Genomic DNA, 19,167 nt, shown 5'->3' on the forward strand with positions numbered 1-19,167 from the left:
TTAAGCCCTGGGTCTAGTGCTTTATCTACACCAGCCTGGTTAAAGCCGTACAGCTAATGCATGTAGGCAACCACTAGAGAAAATGACTCCGGACAGCGGCTGAATCTGGGCCCTCACGACAGTGGGTCTGTCAGGGCTGTGGCAGCCCTCGGAGGGCACCCGCAGTCCCTTTAATACAGGCCTTCTTTAATAAAACCATGAGTCAGCGGCTGGCATGGGCCCTGGATTTTCTAAACATCCCTTCACATCCTGAGAAAGGGGGGAAATGGAAAGCGGGGGGAGGTTTGAAAAAAGGACAGGGAGAAAGGCCAGAACTGAAAGCAGACAGAGAGCGAGAGAGCGGAGCCCATTCCTGTTTCAAGTCCAAGGAGGAAAGGCAGGGCAGGGTGCTTGTCTCTGCTTTTGTTTTGCTTTGAGCTGGGAGCTGTGCAGAGCTCAGGTCCAAGCCCCCCCCCGCGCGCTCTGAGTGAAACTCCCCCTTGGAGCTCGGTTCCTTTTTGTTTGTTTTGAATCGAAAGTTTTGGAAAAGGCTCCAGCTGGCAGGGGGCGGGGGCAGGACGGGAAGTTTTAAAGACGGCTCCAGCCTTTTGCCTATTGGACCAAAGCCTCCCCCAAGCCCTGGGCTTTTCCCAGTTGTATTTTCCCCCCACCGGCCGCGGGCTGTTTCTCCGCAGCGCGGCACCGAAGGGCCCCCAGGCGCACGGCCCGCGGCGATGCTCGGGTCCGCTGGGATGCGCTAGAGGCAGAGCCAGGGCACGTCCAGGGGAGCGGGACCCCCCTGCGGCGCGCAGAGCGGCCGGGAGCCGGGCGGAACCGAGCCGCTGGGGCGCTCGGGAGAGGACTCGCTGGAGGCTGGGGAGCGGCCCCCCGCACGGTAAGCTGCGCGCCCGGGAGAGCTGCGCTGCGCGCCCGGGAGAGCTGCGCTGCGCCGCCCCGCGCTGCGCTCCGGGGGCTGGGAATCCCGTCGGGCGAGCCCAGCTGGGGAGCGGCGGGCAGCGGGGCTGGGTCACGCTCAGCCCCCCGGCCAGGAGCCGCTTTCGGCGGGCGGGGAAGGGGGAAGACGGGACCCCGCTGCCCAGCCTGGAAGCCGCCAGCCCAGGCAGCTGGATTCGCACCTGGCCCTCGCTCCGGCGGCGCAGCATCCCGGCCGGGGAAGTGAGCTGGGGGCCCTGAGCTGGTGGTGCCCGGGGCGGGAGCAGCGATCAGAGCCGCGGGGATGCGCAGCCCGCATGGCTGAGCGCAGGGGCAGGTCGGGCAGTTAGACCCCAGAGAGCTGGGGAAGCCGGCGGGTTCCTGCCTTGCTGCTGGGTCCTTGCAACCCCCAGTCAACCCTGTACAGTCTCGTGTTCTTCCCATCGTTTGGCTCCTGCGCAGCAAGAGCCCTTTGCTATTGTAGGGCAGGGGCTGGGCCCTGGGAGACCAAGACTCTGGATGCTGGAGAAATGTCTGGGTAGATCGGGTTAGTGGGACAGACCGATTCCGATCCTGGGGGCCTTGGGTCACTCTGGGCACGGCTGGTGACTAGCAAGGGTCAGACTTCTCCAGGGCCTGTCCATACTGGCACAGCTACAAATCTGGCTGGCTTGTCCCACCTCAGGGGCTCATGGCTTGGTTCCCTGAGGAGTCTTGTGCGCAGCCCACACTGATCCGGGATGGCAGCATCTCTCCAGGACTTGGTCATGGAAACACGAGGCTGAGAAATGCCTCTGCAGCAGGACAGGGGGGCTCAGGAGATGGGCAGTGGCCTTTCACCTCCTGGGCATTTATTTTGCATCTGGCCCAGCAGGATGGCTGTTTAGTGCTCTCTGGGGAGTGAGTTGGGGTCTTCCTCCAGTTCTTACGGGAGATAAGCACTCAAGTCACAAAGAGCACCACCACCCCCCGCGACATGCTTGCTGGTAGTCTAAGCTGAGAGGCTGGAGGCTGAATGGGCCCCGGAGACTGAATTACCATCAAAGTCACATTGTGGGGGCACTGTGGGAGGAAGCACGTACCCACATGGCCGGTACTCGAAAGCAGGGGTGTCACTCTGGTTCTACAGAGACCTCTGAGTTATGCTTTGAAGGGTGGTCTCTGGTCGAGGGCCCCAAAGTTCAGTCTAGTCTCGCCTGGCTCTGCAGCACAGCGCTGCTCATCTGAGTGGGAGCTTTGCAAAAGACCAAGGATAGAAGGGGGACCCTTCCGGAGTAATGGCAAATTTTAGGCCCTGTTTCAGGAAAGCTGTGAAGCACCAGCTCCAGTCCCTCACTCCCCGACTCCCATTTCAACGGGAGGCTCTGGCTTCAGCAAGAGAGGTCCAGGGCCAGGAAAGGCAGCTATGATGTTCTGAGACTGTGAAGGAGGCAGGGCTTCCTGAATGAATAACAAGCCCTTGGGTGGGGCTGATGGGAAGGTGGCCACATATACTCTCTATTCTCACATCCCAGGGTTATTAGTGCAGGCTGGGACTTTCCGAGGGCTATGGGGACTGGGTAACATGGAACAGGTGTCGGTCACAACCTGCAATTAGCCAAGGGAATTAGTGCCTCCTGCAGGGCAGAAAGCCCTGGGCAGGACAGCCATGCCTATGACCGCGCTGAGATGGGGGCCTGCTGGTTATCAGCCCAGAAGCAGGAATGGGGAGCATTTTCTTTGAGCCCGATCCTACAGCCCTTATTCAGGTGTGTGGGCCTCACTCACACAAGTAAGGCGGGGGGAGGGGGGGCTCGTAAGGTGGTGACTGTCTCAGGTGAAGTTTGGTTCTTACCTACTATACCTGAGCATTGCAGGCTCCACTCTGCCCTGAGCTACCCCTCCATGGCAGCGAGGCTGCATGGGGGTGGGTGGGAGTCTGCTGCTGTGAGCTGGGGACTGGACCAAATCCTGGCCCCATTTGTTGAGTTTGATGGAGCCCAGCTCTGGCCCGGAGGCTGCCTGAAGGCTGGGATTGTTCTGGCTTTGTCAACGTCACCTCAATGAAGGCCTCTGGGAGCTTGTTTGTTTTGTTTAAACAAAGGGGCTCGAAATCCCAAAGAGGATCTTTGAGGGGATTGTATAAACCCGGTATTGTTTCCCCAAGAGCTGGAACCACTCCAGAAAGCTCCTTCTGCTCTGCTGGGCAAACAGGACATAATGAGGCTGGTTTGGGTTGTTATTCCCCAGCCCCCAAATGCCTAATTAGGCTCCTTGAACCAAACACCCCTCTGGCCCCCTCAGCTTCCAGCCCCCCCAGCAGGGCCTGCCTGGGTCTAGAGCTGCAGTGCCTTCCTGGAACCGAGCAATATATTGAAACTGAGCATTATTATTTTCATTGCGGTAGCACTTGGAGGCCCCCAGTGAGATCCAGGCCCCATTGTACTAATGTGGCACATACACCCAGCAAGAGCCAGGAGAGCTCCCCGCCTAAGCAGACCAAGAAGGTTTTTGTATCCCCATTTTACAGATGGGGAACTGAGGCCCAGAGAGTCAGTGAGTTGCCTAAGGTCGCAGAGTAAGCCTGTGGCAGGGGTGGAAATTGACCCCAGATCCAGCCACTGGAGCAAATTGCACCTTGCAGTGCTGTGCTGCATGGTGTGTGTTGAGAGCCCACACGGCCCGGTGAAGGGGGCAGTAACTGGAAGAGGAAGGACAAGGGACAGTGTGGAGAGAGAAAAGAACAGGAGTACTTGTGGCACCTTAAAGACTAACAAATTTATTTTAGCATGAGCTTTCGTGAGCTACAGCTAAAATAAATTTGTTAGTCTTTAAGGTGCCACAAGTACTCCTGTTCTTTTTGTGGTTACAGACTAACACGGCTGCTACTCTGAAACCTGTGGAGAGAGAGGAAGTGCTAAGGTCAGGGGTGGAGCCTGCCCTCTGAAAGATGCACAGATGCTACCAGTCCATTGCCTCTCCCTGCAGCCCAAACAGGCAGAATGTTCCACTCCCAGGATGCTGGAGACACAACTGCTGCTCCTCCCCCACAGTGCAGAGCGCTCCCTGCTGGCTGGGCGCTGCCCTCCTTCTCAGAGGACTAGATCAATGTCAGAGGTCAGTAAGAATGAGGATGGTTACATAAGGAGTCAGCAGATTGTCACTGAAAGGGCCGGTGCAGAAAACAAACCCCGGCAAGTCCCCATAAGAGATGATGCCCCCAGGCAACTAAAATTCAGTGAGAGGTGATGTAAATGACGTATATCCCTCTGTGGTGTTTGCTCTCCTATGCCTGTAGTGTTCCCAACTGCTATGGCATACGCCTGCCTCCGAGCATCACATCCGCCTACACCCGTCACGCCAGCTCTCCTACATCCCTGGCTGCGCCCACCTCTCCCCAGCACCAGAGTACCCAGTCTAGTGCCCCTGGAGAAAATCCGGAAGTGGGGGTGGGAACAGGAACAGAGCCCTGCTGGGAGGGTGCGCAGATGGGTAAGTGCACTGGCACATTGTACCTGTCTATTGGGAGCAGAGACAGGCCTGGATCACAAACCTGGTTCCCAAGGCACCTTGTGCCCACATCTCACCAGGAGAAGAGGAGACTCCTTAGTTCCTGTCCCTCTTACCAAAGAACTCAGGGCAAGATGAGAGAAAGCTGGAACGTTTTGTCTCTGGGTGGGCACTGGGCAGGAAGAGAATAAGCTTCCCATGGTTCCAACACCTCATGGAGCAGATGGACTTTTTGCCCTGCCCAGAAGGGGGTTTATCCCTTACTAGTGGCACTCGGTACCCAGAGAGCTGGCAGGCAACCTAAGCCAGCTGATCGATTCTGCAGGCCTGTCTCCTGCTTGCCTGCCTTGCACGCTGGGTTCTCTGCCTTCATATTCTTGGCACTTTAAGGGGCTGTGACTGAAATCTTAATGTTACCGAGACACAGTAATTGGCACCAATTAAATTGCTACATTCATGTTTGAATTGCTTTAACTGGCGAGACACACTGTCTTATTTATACAAAAAATATGTTTGCTTGTGGGTTTCTCTGAACTGGGGCCAGGAGAAAATACACCATCGCAAGCCGCTTTTTCTGAAGGCACATTCTCCCCTTGCAAATTGGAAGTCACTTCAGTTTCAATTTATTTGCCTGGAAACTGGTTGCAGAATAGAAGCCCCGCTTGTTTAAGGGATTGGGAGCTTCGACCACCTTTCAGAGCTCACCCACCCCCCTTGCACACAGCTGCCAAGCTTTTCTCCTCCAGCCTGGGAGCTTGTCAAGAGAACATGGATGTGGCTTTATTTAGGAAGGAGAATTCCTCCCGGCCTAGGGACGCATATTGGTTGTTCTCAAGGCTGTGTCTGGAGGGCCGAGAAGGGAAGGTAGATTTGGGGAGCTGGCTGCAGCCAGAGACTGTGGAAATCCAGCACAGATTAGTGTCCTCAAAGCGATTACCCGCTGTTCAGGGCAGGGCCTGTTTGCCCAGCCCCTAGAGCAGTGGGACCCTGCTCCTGAGTGAGGCCCCAGGGCATTAGAGTGATGGGACGAAGAATGGAAGCCAGGGTCCCAGCTCCCTTGCCCCTGCACGGAGGCACCAAAAGAAGAGGAAACATTTCCCGGTTATAAAGCACAGGCTCCTTGGCCCCCTGCATCCACAGGGACAGTGACTTGGGTCTCCATCGCCTCTGCTGGAGCCATGAAACTACATTTCTAGAGGATGGAGGCTCTAGTGGTTGGGCTCCCTGCCCCGCCCCGCCCCACCCTGCTGCTGGAGAGTAGGTCAAGAGCTTTGATTTGAGCACTCCCCCCTCCTGCAGCCCAGAGCGGAGCTCAGTGTGTGCTGGGACGTCTCTGGTGCCCCTAGCGCACGGGGATCCTCGTGGAAGTACCTAGCACTTCTCGCGCGTGGACGTCCCTTGCTCTCTGCCACGCCTGCTGCCCTTCAGGCTGAGCTTGGCGTTGGCAGGACTGGGGACACGTTGCTGAGAGAAAATCTCTTCGACTCCTTCGAGGGTGTCCCCAGCAAGCAGGGGTGGACCGTGTACGTCAGGGGGACCTGTGAGAGCGGCGGTCCCCATCCCTGCCTGTGCTGCATCACCCTCCTGGCAAATGCACCCGGGCTCGTTCTCTGCTGCTCTGTGTCTGTCCCCACTCGCTCTCCTGTTTGCCCGTTAGAAGCCCCTTCAAAATGTTATGATTGTGGGGGGTGGGGGGGCCCTCTGCAGCTCTGCGCAGCTGTATCGCAGGGGTCTGACCTCAGCTTCCTGCTGAGCCGGCAGGAGGTTTGCTGCTTGGCATTTTGCAAGAGAGCAGGAATCTTTGCGTGCGGCTGTGGCTGTCAGACCGCCAGGCCTGGAATGAGGAGGCCTTGGCTCTCCTTCCCCTTTTCCTATCTGTGGCTTTCGGATCCCAGAAAGACAGCGAGGCAGCTCCCCAGGAGCGGGGCTGGTGGCAGGGATTGATGGGAATGGAGCTGCTGACAAGCTAATTGTTTCAGGGGCTCGGGGAGCTCTGGCTCCGGGCCGGGTGGTCAGCGGAGTTACGCAGGGGATGAAACTGACCCCGGTCTCTCTTGTGTGAAGCTGCGGGAAGTTTTTGACCCACCAGCTACTCAGTGAGCAAAACCCTCCTCTTCCATTGTGTGACTGCAGTGCTCCAGTCTGACCCATGGGTGTCCCAGAAGGTCGAGTCACCAGTTCCTCATGGGATTCTCCCCCCAAACATCCACCTGCCTCTTAGGGGCTGCCCATCCCCTGCCACCCTTACATCCATTGTGCTTTGCCATCTTCTCCAAGGCAGTGACTAGGGCTGAATGGAACAATTCCCCCAGCCGGCAGGAAATCTCAGCCCCGCTGGTTTCGGAGCAGATGGTCCAAGGCACAAATGCCTCCACCGGTATCACTTTGTGTGTCTGCGGCACCTCCCATTAGGGGATCTCCGAGTGCTCCAGACACTACTGGGTGAGGCCTCACAGCATCCCCAGCTATTTTTCCACATAGTGGCACCAAAGCACAGAGAGATCCAGGGGCCCCATTCTCACACTTGTGCACGGGCCTGACTTGTGTGTGCACCCCCCCTTCTCCCAGTACAGCTGCACCAGTGAGGGGTGTTTGCACACCCTCTCCCGTCACACGGATCAGACTTGTGTGTGCACGTCCATGTTGCATTATGCTTTTGCGAGGGTGGGCAGAAGCCACTTGCTCGTGGTCGCACAGGGAGTGAGTGGCAGAGCAGGGCCAGTGTCCAGATCTCCCGAGTCCCACTCTGAGCGCTTTAAACCACAAGACCATCCACTCCCACCCCTTGCCTGTAGCATTTAGCCCAGCACTTCCTACCCTGTGTTATTTTTTTCTCTGGGCACCACCAATCAATGTGTCAGCTACACTGCGTAGCTCAGCAAGGGCCCTCTCAGGACCATACCTGGTATTTGTCTTCTGCTCCGTTCTGCTCCCTCCTTTCTTGTCTCTCTCTAAGCTGCTGCTCACCACTGTGCCTCTGAGCAGAAGGTCTACATTGCACCCCAGTGATGTCCCATGAGTATCTCCACCTGCCTCTTTGCACTGAGACATATTATTATCGTTAATTATTTGTATTACAATAGCCCCTACCGGCCCCAGTATGTCAAGCGCTGCACGTATACAAAGTGAGGGACAGGCCTGGTCCCCAGAGAGCTTACAAGAGAGGCAGAACACTTTGGGTCAGCAGCTGTCCTAATGGCCTGTGTTTGTACAGCACCTAGCACCGTGGGCTCCCGGCCTGTTACTGGGGCTTCTAGGCTCCAGTGTGATGCAAATTCTAAAGAGTGGGAGGGAAAATAGAGGCACAGAGAGGGGAAGTGACCCTGCCCTAGGTCACTGGCAGCCTAGTCTCCTGGTTCTGGTGCCCTATCCACTTAGCCATGCTACAGGAGAAGGAGAGCGGGAAGGGGTCGCTCACGTTCCACTGATTGCACCTCCTCCTGGGCCCTTCCTGGCTGCAGCCTCTGCAATCACAAGAAGCTGCCCTGAACACACTTCCACAAACAGGCAAAGTGCCCCCGAAACCCTTTCCAAGAGATTCCTCCCTGACCTCAAATCTGGAGAGCAGCTTAATCCTGGGCACAAGGACAAGAAGCTCCATAACTAAGCGGTTAAGCCCGGGTCCTTCGCAGATGGTGCAGAACAGAAGATCAAACGCCTTCATCGGAGCTGTTTCATCTCCGTGCCTGGCAGTGACTGGCTAGAACTGCGTTTTCAAATTAGAGGCAGATTCATCTTCCTTGGTTCCCTCTGCTGCGCTGGTAGCTGCTCACTGCATTATGTGGGTTTCACTTTTGGGGCTTAGAGATGTCTCTGTCCTTGGGCTTTGAGGAGCTCCCTGGTTCCATTCAAGGGGCGGGTGTTGAAAACTCAGAGAGGAACGTAAGGGGAAGGGGAATATTTTTTCCTTTCTCCCTCTCCTCTCTGTCATCATCTCCTGCTCCATCCCCCAGGCCCTCTCTGTTTATAATTAGTAAATAATTGGAGCCAGTCGGTACATGGGTGGCTCTCCGGATCCCACCCTGGCTTAGACTTTGCCACAGCAGCCATGCTGAAAGGACAGCATCCAAGCAGCTGAAGGAAAGACTCCCACGCACCAGGAATATGGGTTTTTATCTCTTGTATTCCTTAGTACAGCATTTCCCTCTAATTACCGCAGGAGGATAGATCACAGCTTCCTGCAAGCCGCAGAATTATTTGACAGTGAGAAAACATCTGTCTGCCCCTCTAAAGCCAGCCAACTGCACAGTCAGAGTAGCAGAGACAGCATCTCACCTTTGTCCCCTCCTTACTCACCACTTCAATCTGATACCCAGCATCTCCTAGCTCCCTTTTGACAATAGAGTGGATGCAGTGAAGACTGCACTGAGATAAGATGGGGGAGGAGGAGTGGAAGAGACCAGCAAGGAGATGAAAGGGTGGCTGCTCCGAGCCCTGATAACAGGTCACTTTCTCTGGCATGAAGCTTTGTGGGTCTCTCTGGCTTGTCTCCTGCTTGGGAGAGTTCAGTGCTGGCCTTAGCACACTGGGATGGGCCTGCAAAGCTGTTTCTAACATGCCTTCCACCCCATTACAGCTGACTGCTGTTCTCTCCCATCACACCTCTATACACCTAAATGGAACAGACTCATTGCATCTGAAACGCCCCTGGAGGAGTGGAAGGCGATTTCTGAGCTACTGCTAGCCTCCGGCTGGGAGGGAGCTGGAGCCCAGTTGCTTGTGCTGTGGCCAGTCTTAGTTGCCAGCTTTGTAGGGTTGTTTGCAATGACCAATTATCTAAATAAGCTCGAGGTCCGGCAGCTACTGGGCTCCCACTCAGTGCAGCAGTTTTGCACTTTCTGGTTCCTCTCATAGTTATTGTTTTGCAAACACGAATAAACCAGCACAGATTTTCTGAGGTTGTCAGGACTAGGCGTGGGTGGCCAGCAGGCCTAGTGGCCAGAGCAGCAGCCAGCGACCAGGATCTGTGCCTCAGGAGCAGTCACAGCTGCAGGCATAAACTGCTGCTGATCTTAAAAGCAGGCCTGCCTGCTCCCCTCAGTCAATCAGGCAGACCGGCCGCAACCCAGCTGAGCTCATTAATCTTCCTGCAGGCTGGGCTGGCTAGTCCTTGGGCTCAGCTGAAGGCACTCCATCCTGATGATGGCAGGCAAATATTCTTATCCCCAGCGAGGGAGCTGGGGGAGAGAGATGGAGTGACTTGACTAAGGCTACAGAGGGACTCGGTGTCAGAGCTGGGGTTAGACTGCCCCAGCCCCATGCGTCGTTCAGTGCTATTGAGCTGTTCCTCCTTTCTGTTATGTGGAAGCAGATATTTTTGCATGTATATCTTTAGTATGGGCCTGATTGTGGCTTTAAGCCATCGGCTGCAATGGAAGAGGACAAACAGGGTCAGCACAGAGAGCTGGAGTCCCTGGCAGAACTCTGACCGAGTTACTATGAACCATCAGGAGCAGGATCTCCCACCGCCATTGACAGAGTGCTGCATGCATCCCCTTGCCCGCCTCCCTCCTGCCGCCTCAGCCCAGCTGGCTGGGGTACAGTAGGGCACCAGCGCTGTTGGCCCCATCCCTACCTTACCTCTCCCCATGTCCTTTGGAGAGGTTAGTTCTTCTGCTGTCACAGGCCCAGCATAGACTCCTCACCCATGTCTGGCTGGCCCAGGCAGGGGCACAAGCAGTGGGTGGGAAGGTTCCTTGTGGCCCCCCCCCCAACCCTCTTGTGCACCCGCAGATGGCCCTGGGTGTGTTGAAAACCGGTGAGGAAGACAGGAGGGGCCTGGTGTCTCCGTGGGTTGTGTATTGGAATTGAGTGACACCCAGGATACCCAGGGCCCGATTTCTTCTAGCCAACTACAGAGCTGGATAGCGACTGCTCTTTGGCCTCTGGCTAGAAATCCTAATTTAGGTCACCAGTGAAGCAGGATTTCATGGCCTCAGTCGAGTCCCCCTGTAGATGTCAGCCCAAATCACAGCTAGGGTGACCAGACAGCACATGTGAAAAATAGGGACGGGGGTGGGGGGTAATAGGAGCCTATATAAGAAAAAGACCCCAAAATCGGGACGGTCCCTATAAAATCGGGACGTGGTCACCCTAATCACAGCGCTGCCACCCAAACTGGCCCCGCTTCTCAGGCTTTGGCTGTCACTGCACAGAAGACCGAGATTGGACTGAGTGGAAGAGGCCGCACGTCATCCATCAGTCAGGAGCAGTGGCGGAGCTATGTCGCCCATCTGCTTTGCTCTAGATTTGCTGCGTGCACCGCCCCTTTTCCAAGCAGTTCCAGGCCTTGTCTCCCATTCTTTGCCCCCGGCCCCAGGTGAATCCCCAGCCCCTCTTCCTGCCTGACCCGGCAAACAGACAGTTCCACATGCCCTTGCATTCAGGAATAGCCTTGCGGATTCTGGAGCCTGTTCTTTATTTTGAAGGCGGAGACGGAGGAAGCAAGCGCAGCCGAGTGGGTGATGAATGTCGACCCTCCGAGACAGGGGGATTATTTATAACACTGGCTCCTCTCCCAACAGATGTTTTCTTTTATTCTGAATTTATCCAAAACAGGTCATTCCTTTCCTACTCCTCCCGTGGGCCTGATGGAGAGTGGGGCAACGGGCAGGGCACGACCTGATCCCAAACTCCGACCAGGTGATGCAGTGAGCTTCCTTGAATGGACACGTAACCACACGGGCGTGTGATCACATGCGGCTATGCTCATGCACATACACAGCGGGCCACTCACTGAAACACCCTCTCTCTCTGTCTCACACACACACACACACACACATGCACACGCAGCAGGCATGCCAGCACAGCTTGCACACTCTCGCAAGGACAGACGGGGTAGTCACACACGTACACAATACATCAGCAGATGCATCCACGCCAGCTCAGAGTGAGCCTCCAGGCAACCTCCGAGCTAGCCCCATTTTATGTTACTCTGAATTGCCGAGAGCAGAAATGCTGAGTCACACGACCAGGGTTACACATGGTACAGAGAGGAACCCTGCATCATGTCAAGCCTCCTCCCCCTCTATTTTTGCGTTGTCCCCCTCATCTTGGGCCTTTGTCGGAGGCTGTCAGGCCGACGAGGCAGCGGGGGGCACTGAGCTGTGTTTTGGCAGGAGGAGTGCGGGGCCAGGACTGAGTTACTGCGGGAGATGCACTGGAGAGAGAGCACGGGAGGCAGCTGGGTCCTGAAGGAAAGGACCATTTGGGTAGCTCTGGTGTATTCTGGTGCTCAGGAAAGTGAGGCATAGATAGTAACAAGGCTAGAGTCAGGCTAAATATGGGCCTGCTCCAGAGGTGATGGAAGTCAAGGGGAGGCTCTCCACAGACTGCGATGGGCCTGGGACCGGGCCCGTTATGGGCTGGCTTCCCAACCCGTTGCCAGTGTTAAATCCTTCCAGCCTCATGCTGCTCGTTACCGGTAATGTCTCTTCTGGACTTTCTTCTTTTCCCTTTATGTCGAGAAAGGGCTGGAACTTTAAACACCAGAGAGTTTTATTCCTGGGCTAATTTCCATGGTTTTTCCTTTCCATTTGCATTGATTATCTGTAGGATTCACCGGCCTGTTTAGACGGGAAATCTCTGTACAAGAAACCAGTACAATCAATTATTAAAAAGAATTGAATTGGGCATTCAGGAAAGTAAAGGACTGATGTCACCGACATGTGGAGCTGGAAACGACCAGGCCAGCGCCTATCGCGCTGCTCCATCTCCCTCCTGATTCCCCGCCCTCATGCTGCTCCAGTGCTGAGCCTCTTCTAGAGGTCCAAGGCCATTGGAGTCATTTCCCAGGGGACTCAAGCCATGACTAAGATGAGGCCTCCAGCTGTGAAAGGCTCGTTTATGCATCTCCTCCGCCCTCCTAGTCTTTCTAATGCCTGTGACAGTCTGGGGCCAGCTCTGCAGCTGGTGTCAACTGGCATAACTCCGTGGTAAATCAATACAGAGCCATTGTCTTCAATGGCACTACATAAGTTTACACCGACTGAGGATCTGCCACCGGGTGTTTAACTCAAGGGTAACATTTACTAGGACCAGAGTGGAGATCCTTCCAGTACAATATTCGCACATGGAGCTGTACATTGGATGGATCGTGTTCGTCTGTAGCGTCACTTCACTGACTGCCGTGAAGTCACTTGAAGGATGGATTTGGCCCTAAATAGGTAACTAGGATTTTTATTGAAAATGTTCATTTTTGGTAACTAAAGTCAGGCCGCCACATCCATCTCTGGACTCTGAAATTAAAGGCACCTGGTTTTCAGCCCACAGCTCCCACGGACTTCAGTGGGCTCTGAAAAGCAGGCAGCTTTCACTTAGGTGCCTAAGTATGGATCTAACAAATGTTAGGCACTGAAGTGTGAGGATTTCGGCCCTCAAGTGTGACCCCTTTTCTGCTAGCTATGCTGTCTGCTCAGGGCATGCTGTGAAAGTCACACGTATGTATGGGGCACTAACGGAAGGGGCGCCTGTCTCTGAGCCAAATCATCTGCTCATTGTGAGCAGATCAAGGAGTGCTGGAAAACCCACCGAGAGGAGTCCCTGTTTGTTGAGGAGGCAGCGTGGCCTAGCAGATAGCACGCTGCTGTGGGCGTCAAGGGACCTGCGTTCTCCCACCACCGCTACTGACCTACTGGGTGACTTGGCTGCATCTGTGAAACGGGGATAATGCTACTGACTTCCTTGGTAACATGCTTTGAGATCTGCTGAAGAACACAGCTACATAAGAGCTGGATGTTCCTATTGTAGCTGTGGGGTTTTCAGAGGTTGTTAGAGGAAAGGCTTGCAACATCCTGCTGACTTCAGCAGGGGAAGAGCTAGACTGGCATGTACTAGATAACCACACAGGCCCTGATTCTCATCATTCATACCTGTGCAAAGCGGGCCCAAAATTGCCCGGGAAGCCTGGCAGCAAGTTACACCCACTTTGCATTGGTGCAAATGGCAACACAGGCTGTAAGCACTGGCGAATCCGTCCCAGTCTAAACGGCCTAGGCTGGAGTCAGGAAACTACATTTCAGCGAGCGTGTATGTACCACGCATCTCTTGGGACTTTCCCCCAGCCCCCCGGCTTGGTTTCAGATTTCATACCTCTGTGTTTTATCATCAGTTGTTTATGGGCTTGGAAAGACAGTCTCTCCACATGTGTGCGCCTCCTAATTCCAGCCATGTGCTGGGAAAAGGCTCTCTGATGATAATCTGGCCTGTGAGTAAATGCAGTGTCATGGGAGCCTCTGGACCCCAGAGAGGGGATGTTGCAATTGAGGACAGTTCCAGCCAAAAAACACTCTGGTTTATTTAGATTAAAGGGTGGGAAAGAACTGGAGTCACGGAGGCGGGGTGGGGGTGGAGGAGACAAGGCAGAAGAGGAGACTCACTGCAAAGCCATGGCGAGCGAAGTTTTTCGAACTCACCTTGCCCTGTTTGAGGAAGAACAGTGGGTCCCCAAAAGTGAGAACCCGTAGAGCCCCCAGTAGGCAAAGCCTGGCAGGAGAAAGTCCCCAGTGTGGATGAATGGAGCCAGTACACGCTGGTCATGGGATCCGCATGATGCTTTTCATTGCACGTGGGCACCTATGATCTCACTTACTGACTCAGATACAGCGAAACAAAGCAAAAATAAAGTCTGTTTTACTTCCAGCTAATTTACAACAGCTGCATTTGGCCTGCTTGGCAGAATTTTGGGTCCAGCAAAGCATTGTGGGAGATCCTGGAATCGCAAGCAGGCTGGGACCTCATAAAAAAGAGCTAGAAATAGAAAATGAGAGGAAGAGAAGTGGCTTCGCTTTAGTGCCTGAGGCCTGGCTTCTCCCCACTTCTCTGCTCATTTCTTTGCCTTAGTTCTGCAGACAGTAAATATCAGATATCAAAACCCCCGATGGTTTGGGGCCTGGTTCTGGGGTCCTTATTCCAGCAAAACACAACAGATTAACGCCCCCTTTATCTGCTACTGTCTCCAATGGCAGGTTAGCCTGAGGAAGTAGGGGGTGGTTTGGGCCCAGCAGAGGGACTTAGGATTGAATGAGGAAGATGATAAAAGAGAAGGATGGGGCAACCCTTTGCCAGAGGGCCTGGACTGCCTTGATGGCATGGATCCTAGCTATGGCTGGATTCTAGCTCTATTTGCTGAGAGGTTGCCATGCATCCTGATTTTGGTGGGACAGGAACAGTTTAATGGTTGGGTCAGAGTTCACCATCCTGGCGGGTGGCATGCAGGGTTCTTATTGTCTTTCTCGGCCCAGCATGGCAGGGCCTGTCATCCGACGCTCCTATGTTGCTATCTGTGCAGAAGTTACCTTCCTTCTCTTCAGCCCATTGGTCACTCTCACTATCAACCTGCCTGATTTGCATGGTGGGTTCCCAGTATATTTGTATTTTGGGGAGCCCTAGGAGATAATCTCATCTGCCTCACCCCCATTGCATCCCAAAAGCCCGCCCTATGGGTTTCATATATGCCACTCCAAACCTCAGCTCACCAGAATACTAGGTGTTCACTCCCCTACCCCTATCTCCCAGAGTTCAAGATCGCTACTTCCAGAACACCACCTTCCCAGTAGAGTGAACTTGGGGATCCAGCTAGATTCCCATGTGGCTGTAGCCCTCATGACTGCGGGGAAAAGGTGGACACATGACCTGAGTGCACCCTAAAGCAGGACTGGTGCTATTGGGCACACAAAAGGGACATTTGCCCCTGCCCAAAACTATCTACACGAGGCCCCAAATTATTGTCAGAAAGGCCAAAATAGGTCCAGAGTTTTCCAGTGTGAAGCAGTGGAGCAGCAGCAGATTGGGCAGTCTTCCTCCTTTACTATAAGTCATGGCAAAATACCGACACAGTGGTCAAATGTTACCTTTCTAAGTCTTGCAATCCAAGATTTTCCACGGGTCTCACTAGCCTGGAGGGTTGGTTAGTTGTTTTGCAAATAGAGACATCCAGGGGCCCCAAAATACCCACTCCCCCAAGGGGATCCTTGAACCGGCCCTGCCCTAAAGGCTCTGAAACCAGAAGCTAGAACCCAAGAGAACCCTACATTTATTTTCAGTCTCATGCATTTTAAGCCAATCTCTTGATTTTGATGGGGGGAGGGGCAGACTTGGGCGGTACTGTGTGTGATGCTTACTTCATTCATGGTTGCAAGAGCTGTGAGATCATGGGTGCTGGAGACGGGGAGCCAAAGGGCCATTGCCACCCCACCTTTTAAATGGGGGTGGGGCAGATCCCCCTCTTTAGAGAACCCAAACTCAGCAGGGCACAAGGAGGGGGAGGGGTCAGGGGACCCAGGCCTTCCCCGCTGCATCGGCCCGTGACAAGAGCAGGTGGTGTAACGGTGGAGCCCCTTCCCCGTGGGCAAGACAGAGGGGCAGCCGGGCCAAATGTGAGTGAGTAGCATTGTGACCTGGTTCCCAGGATCACAGCGCCACTCAGATGTGAATCAGAGAAAAGATGACCTACCCAGGCGCGTCCGAGTCCCTGCGCTAGTGCCTGAGCCAGCCTGGCATGGAGGGCTCTCCTAGGGCATCACGGCACTGCTCGCCTGTTAGCTTCCTACGGGCCTCCGCTCTTCACACAGCCCTGGTGAGCGCCGAGGAGCCGCTGCGAGCAGGCTGCACCGGGGCTGAACTGAGGTCTGGTTCTGATGGCAGCCAATGTGCCCTTCACTATATCATGGCCATGCTCTGAGCATTGCAAGCTCCAGGCCTCTAGGCTGTGTTTGCCTTCGCGAGCCAAGCGGGACACACGGCGTCTGTGACGCTGCCTTGTTTGGAAGGCAGCCTGCCTGCCTTGGAAGAGGCTGCTGGAGCGTGTGGAGGGGCGCGCACGCAGGGCGGCTGCTCCTTGTGGAGGTACCCAGAGTGGAGAGGGGGGGCTTCATTCCTCATCAGGAAACAAGTTGAGACTAGACGCCAGGGGACTGTCTGCCTGGTGTCACACTGCTGGCTGCTACCTGGCCTCATGCTGCCCCCTCCCCCAACTTCTGCAGTCTTCCCTGTGCCCACGTGGGAGATGCTTCGCTGGAAGCTGTTGCTCTGTACAAGCACTAAGGACTGGCGTTCAGAGCAGACGCGCTAGTGAAGTCAGTGCAACTTCTCGTCCTGTTACTCGTCCCATAAAAAGAATATCCGTGACGTCACGCCTGAGCCCTCAATCCAGTATTAGCAAAGCTGTCTTTGGCTTAATAACATCCTTGTGCAAGATCACTGCCCAGAAGGGGTAGAAATGCCATGAATCAGTGTGATCCAGTACAAAGCTGATAACGCTCCTCCGGGTGATGTTGCAACGTGGTCAGAGACGGATAACATGGGCACGTGCGTCTCCAAGAAAAGGCAGGATGTTTTCCCCAGACAGAGGATGTACCAGTGACTAACATTAAACTGAGCGGGGAATTGGACCTGACCTTGTTCCCACTGCAGGACTTCCAAAGCAAGTTCATTGCCCTAGAAGATGTGACTTTGGCTGACCATCATTTGCCAGAGGGCGGTTGAGAAGCCACAGCTGCAACCAGCCCCTGCAGACAGGAAGCGAGGGGAGAATCAGTCCCCTGAGCGCTGAGAAACAGCATGCTCCAGCGGATAGGACCCAAGCCTGGGATTCCAGAGAGGCGTGGGTCTATTCCCGGCTCAGTCAGTGACCTGGGGCATGTCACGTCACCTGTTTGCCCTTCCATCCTTTGGCTGCCTTGCCTAGTTAGGTAGTCGGGTCTTCAAAGCCTGGACCCTGTCCACGCAGAGCGTAGCACAGAGGGCTCCCGGTCTTGGTTGGGGACTGTAATATTAACAATCAGTCCAAAGAGGCATGGTCAAAGGAGTTCTTTTTATTCCATCACCGCAGGCCGTGCCCTGAAACGCAGCGACCTAGGGCCAGGGCTGTGATACCATGTAATAACTGCGCCGTGCTTGGCTCTAGACAGAGTTCTCAGACCTTCCTTTCCATGGGCTTGTAAAGTGGAAAGCACCAGCGCCGCCCCTGTCCTCTATCTCATGCAGCTTGCTGTGCAGAATATCTCCACTGATCAATAGGAGCAACCCCTGCCTTGTGCTTGCTGACTGCAGACAGCATAGGGAAGGGCCTGACCTAACGGGATTAGAGATGAGATAAGATATGACAATCAGGGCATGGTACAGATGCATAGAAGAAGGTTGCTTTGTGTTCTGGTCCCATTTTGTCTGCATCCCCAATGCTTGGATTTAGTTCAGGGGTCCTGGTTCGGGCCCATCTTAGGGTAGCTGGAGGGGGGTGGGATTAGAACCCCAGATTTCAGGCCTGTTCCAGGCCTGTCATTTTGGAACGAAGCACCGAGGCAAGAAGCGAATCTGGAGGCTTTGGGACACTTTTCAGCACTGGCCTACAGGGGTGCAATCCCACTGACTGGACCGGAGCGACAGCAGTTTAGCGCAGAGGAAAGCTCCTGCCGTCGCTGCTGCCTGTAGGAGCCAGCACAGGGCTGAGCCCCGTGCAGCAGCAGCAGCTGACAATGTGCCTTTCAGCGAGCGAAGGGCCTGCGTTTCCAATCCAGCCTGGGCTGCGTCCCAGAGCCAAGTGACCTCCCGTCTCCTCTCCCAGCCAAATTCCTCTTTTAGAATAATAAACAGTTCAGCTCAGAAAACCTCCCCTGACAGGCTGCTAACGATTTCCCTTCGCACAGCCCTCTGGGGCAGAGATGGGGAGGCCGGGCAGCACTGGCATGGTCAGAACCACGTCTATCTCCCGTGTGGGGTGGGGGAGGCCTCTGCCGGCGTTTAGAGAACCCCACCCTGTCGCCGCTGGGTGCTGGGATGAGGGAGGGGAGGAAGGGAACTCGCTGTACAGTCGCGGGGAAGCACCCGAGGAGTCCGGTGCCCAGCTTCGCAGGGACAGTCGAGTTGGCGGGGGCGGGGGAGAAGCGAAAGCTGTGTCCTAGCCCTGAACCAAGGCAGCGGATCCCCCCACTCTCTCTTTCCTCCCGCTCCTCGTTGGTGCGGAGAGCCAGGCCCTGGGGGGTGGGAGGCCGCAGCGGTTCATTCCAGGGGCCCCGGTGGCAGTGGAATTTCCAAAGACGCCTCCTGGAGCAGGGTCACTAGGTGGAGCGTTGTCTGTCTGAGCTGGGAGAGGAGGAGAACAGCCTTTCAGCTGCTCCAGGCCAGGGCAAGAGGGTGTGACGTTTGGGTTCTGATCCGAACTGCCCCCACAGCTGGAGGGCAGAGGGGATATGAAACTTCATGCACCAGGGCTTCAGGCAAGTGGCCTCTATTAGGAGCCAGGATGAGAGATTTCTGGGGAACAATTACTGCACACCTGCCTACTACTGGGGAGGGCTGTCCCTTACTTTGGAACATCTGGGGCTGGTCTGGGCTAGGAGCTCAGGTCTGAGCTAGTCTGGCAATTCCTTTACCTCTGCCTTCTGGTCTCTGAGCACTTGCAGCACACTCGGGTCACAGGAGCAGCCTTTCCATACAATCCTAGAGTTCAAGGCCAGAAGGGGCCGCCAGACCGTAGTCTGACCCCCTGTATAACACAGGCCACTAAACTTCCCCACCCCCACCCCCAGCCACCCCTGTACGGAGCCCAGTAACCTAGATTAGACTGAAGTACTGCAGCCCTCCAGACACTGAACTAGCATGCCCCAGCTCAGAGAACAGGCTTTTCTCTGCAACCAGGAGGGCTAGAAACTTGTTGGGGTTTCGATAAAAGCCGAGGGTCTCACCCTTATTCCAGGAGATGAGCTAGGAGGAAAAAAGCAACTATCACAAGAGTCGCAATATGCCTGCCAGAGCTGGCAGTCCTGCAAG

At 55.0% G+C, this 19,167-nt stretch overlaps 1 protein-coding gene across 6 annotated transcripts in view; it reads left to right on the plus strand.

The window, feature by feature from the left end:
* Positions 1-631: 631 nt before the first annotated feature.
* PDGFRB (platelet derived growth factor receptor beta) overlaps positions 632-19,167 on the plus strand; it is a 59,083-nt gene continuing 40,547 nt past the window's right edge. For 2 of the 6 annotated variants that reach the window (XM_039483791.1, XM_039483790.1), the window contains exon 1: positions 632-874. Coding sequence is in view for 3 of the 6 variants with exons in the window: in XM_039483788.1 (XP_039339722.1) it covers positions 3,842-4,008 (167 nt within the window). In the remaining 3 variants the exon portion in view is untranslated. Of the gene's footprint in view, positions 875-1,671; positions 2,661-3,763; positions 4,009-12,507; positions 12,567-19,167 lie in introns of those variants that run through there. The other 4 variants (XM_039483788.1, XM_039483792.1, XM_039483787.1 and 1 more) reach the window with 4 other exon arrangements.

This window comes from Mauremys reevesii, linkage group 8 (assembly GCF_016161935.1).
Source record: "Mauremys reevesii isolate NIE-2019 linkage group 8, ASM1616193v1, whole genome shotgun sequence".
NCBI classification, from domain to species: domain Eukaryota; kingdom Metazoa; phylum Chordata; order Testudines; family Geoemydidae; genus Mauremys; species Mauremys reevesii.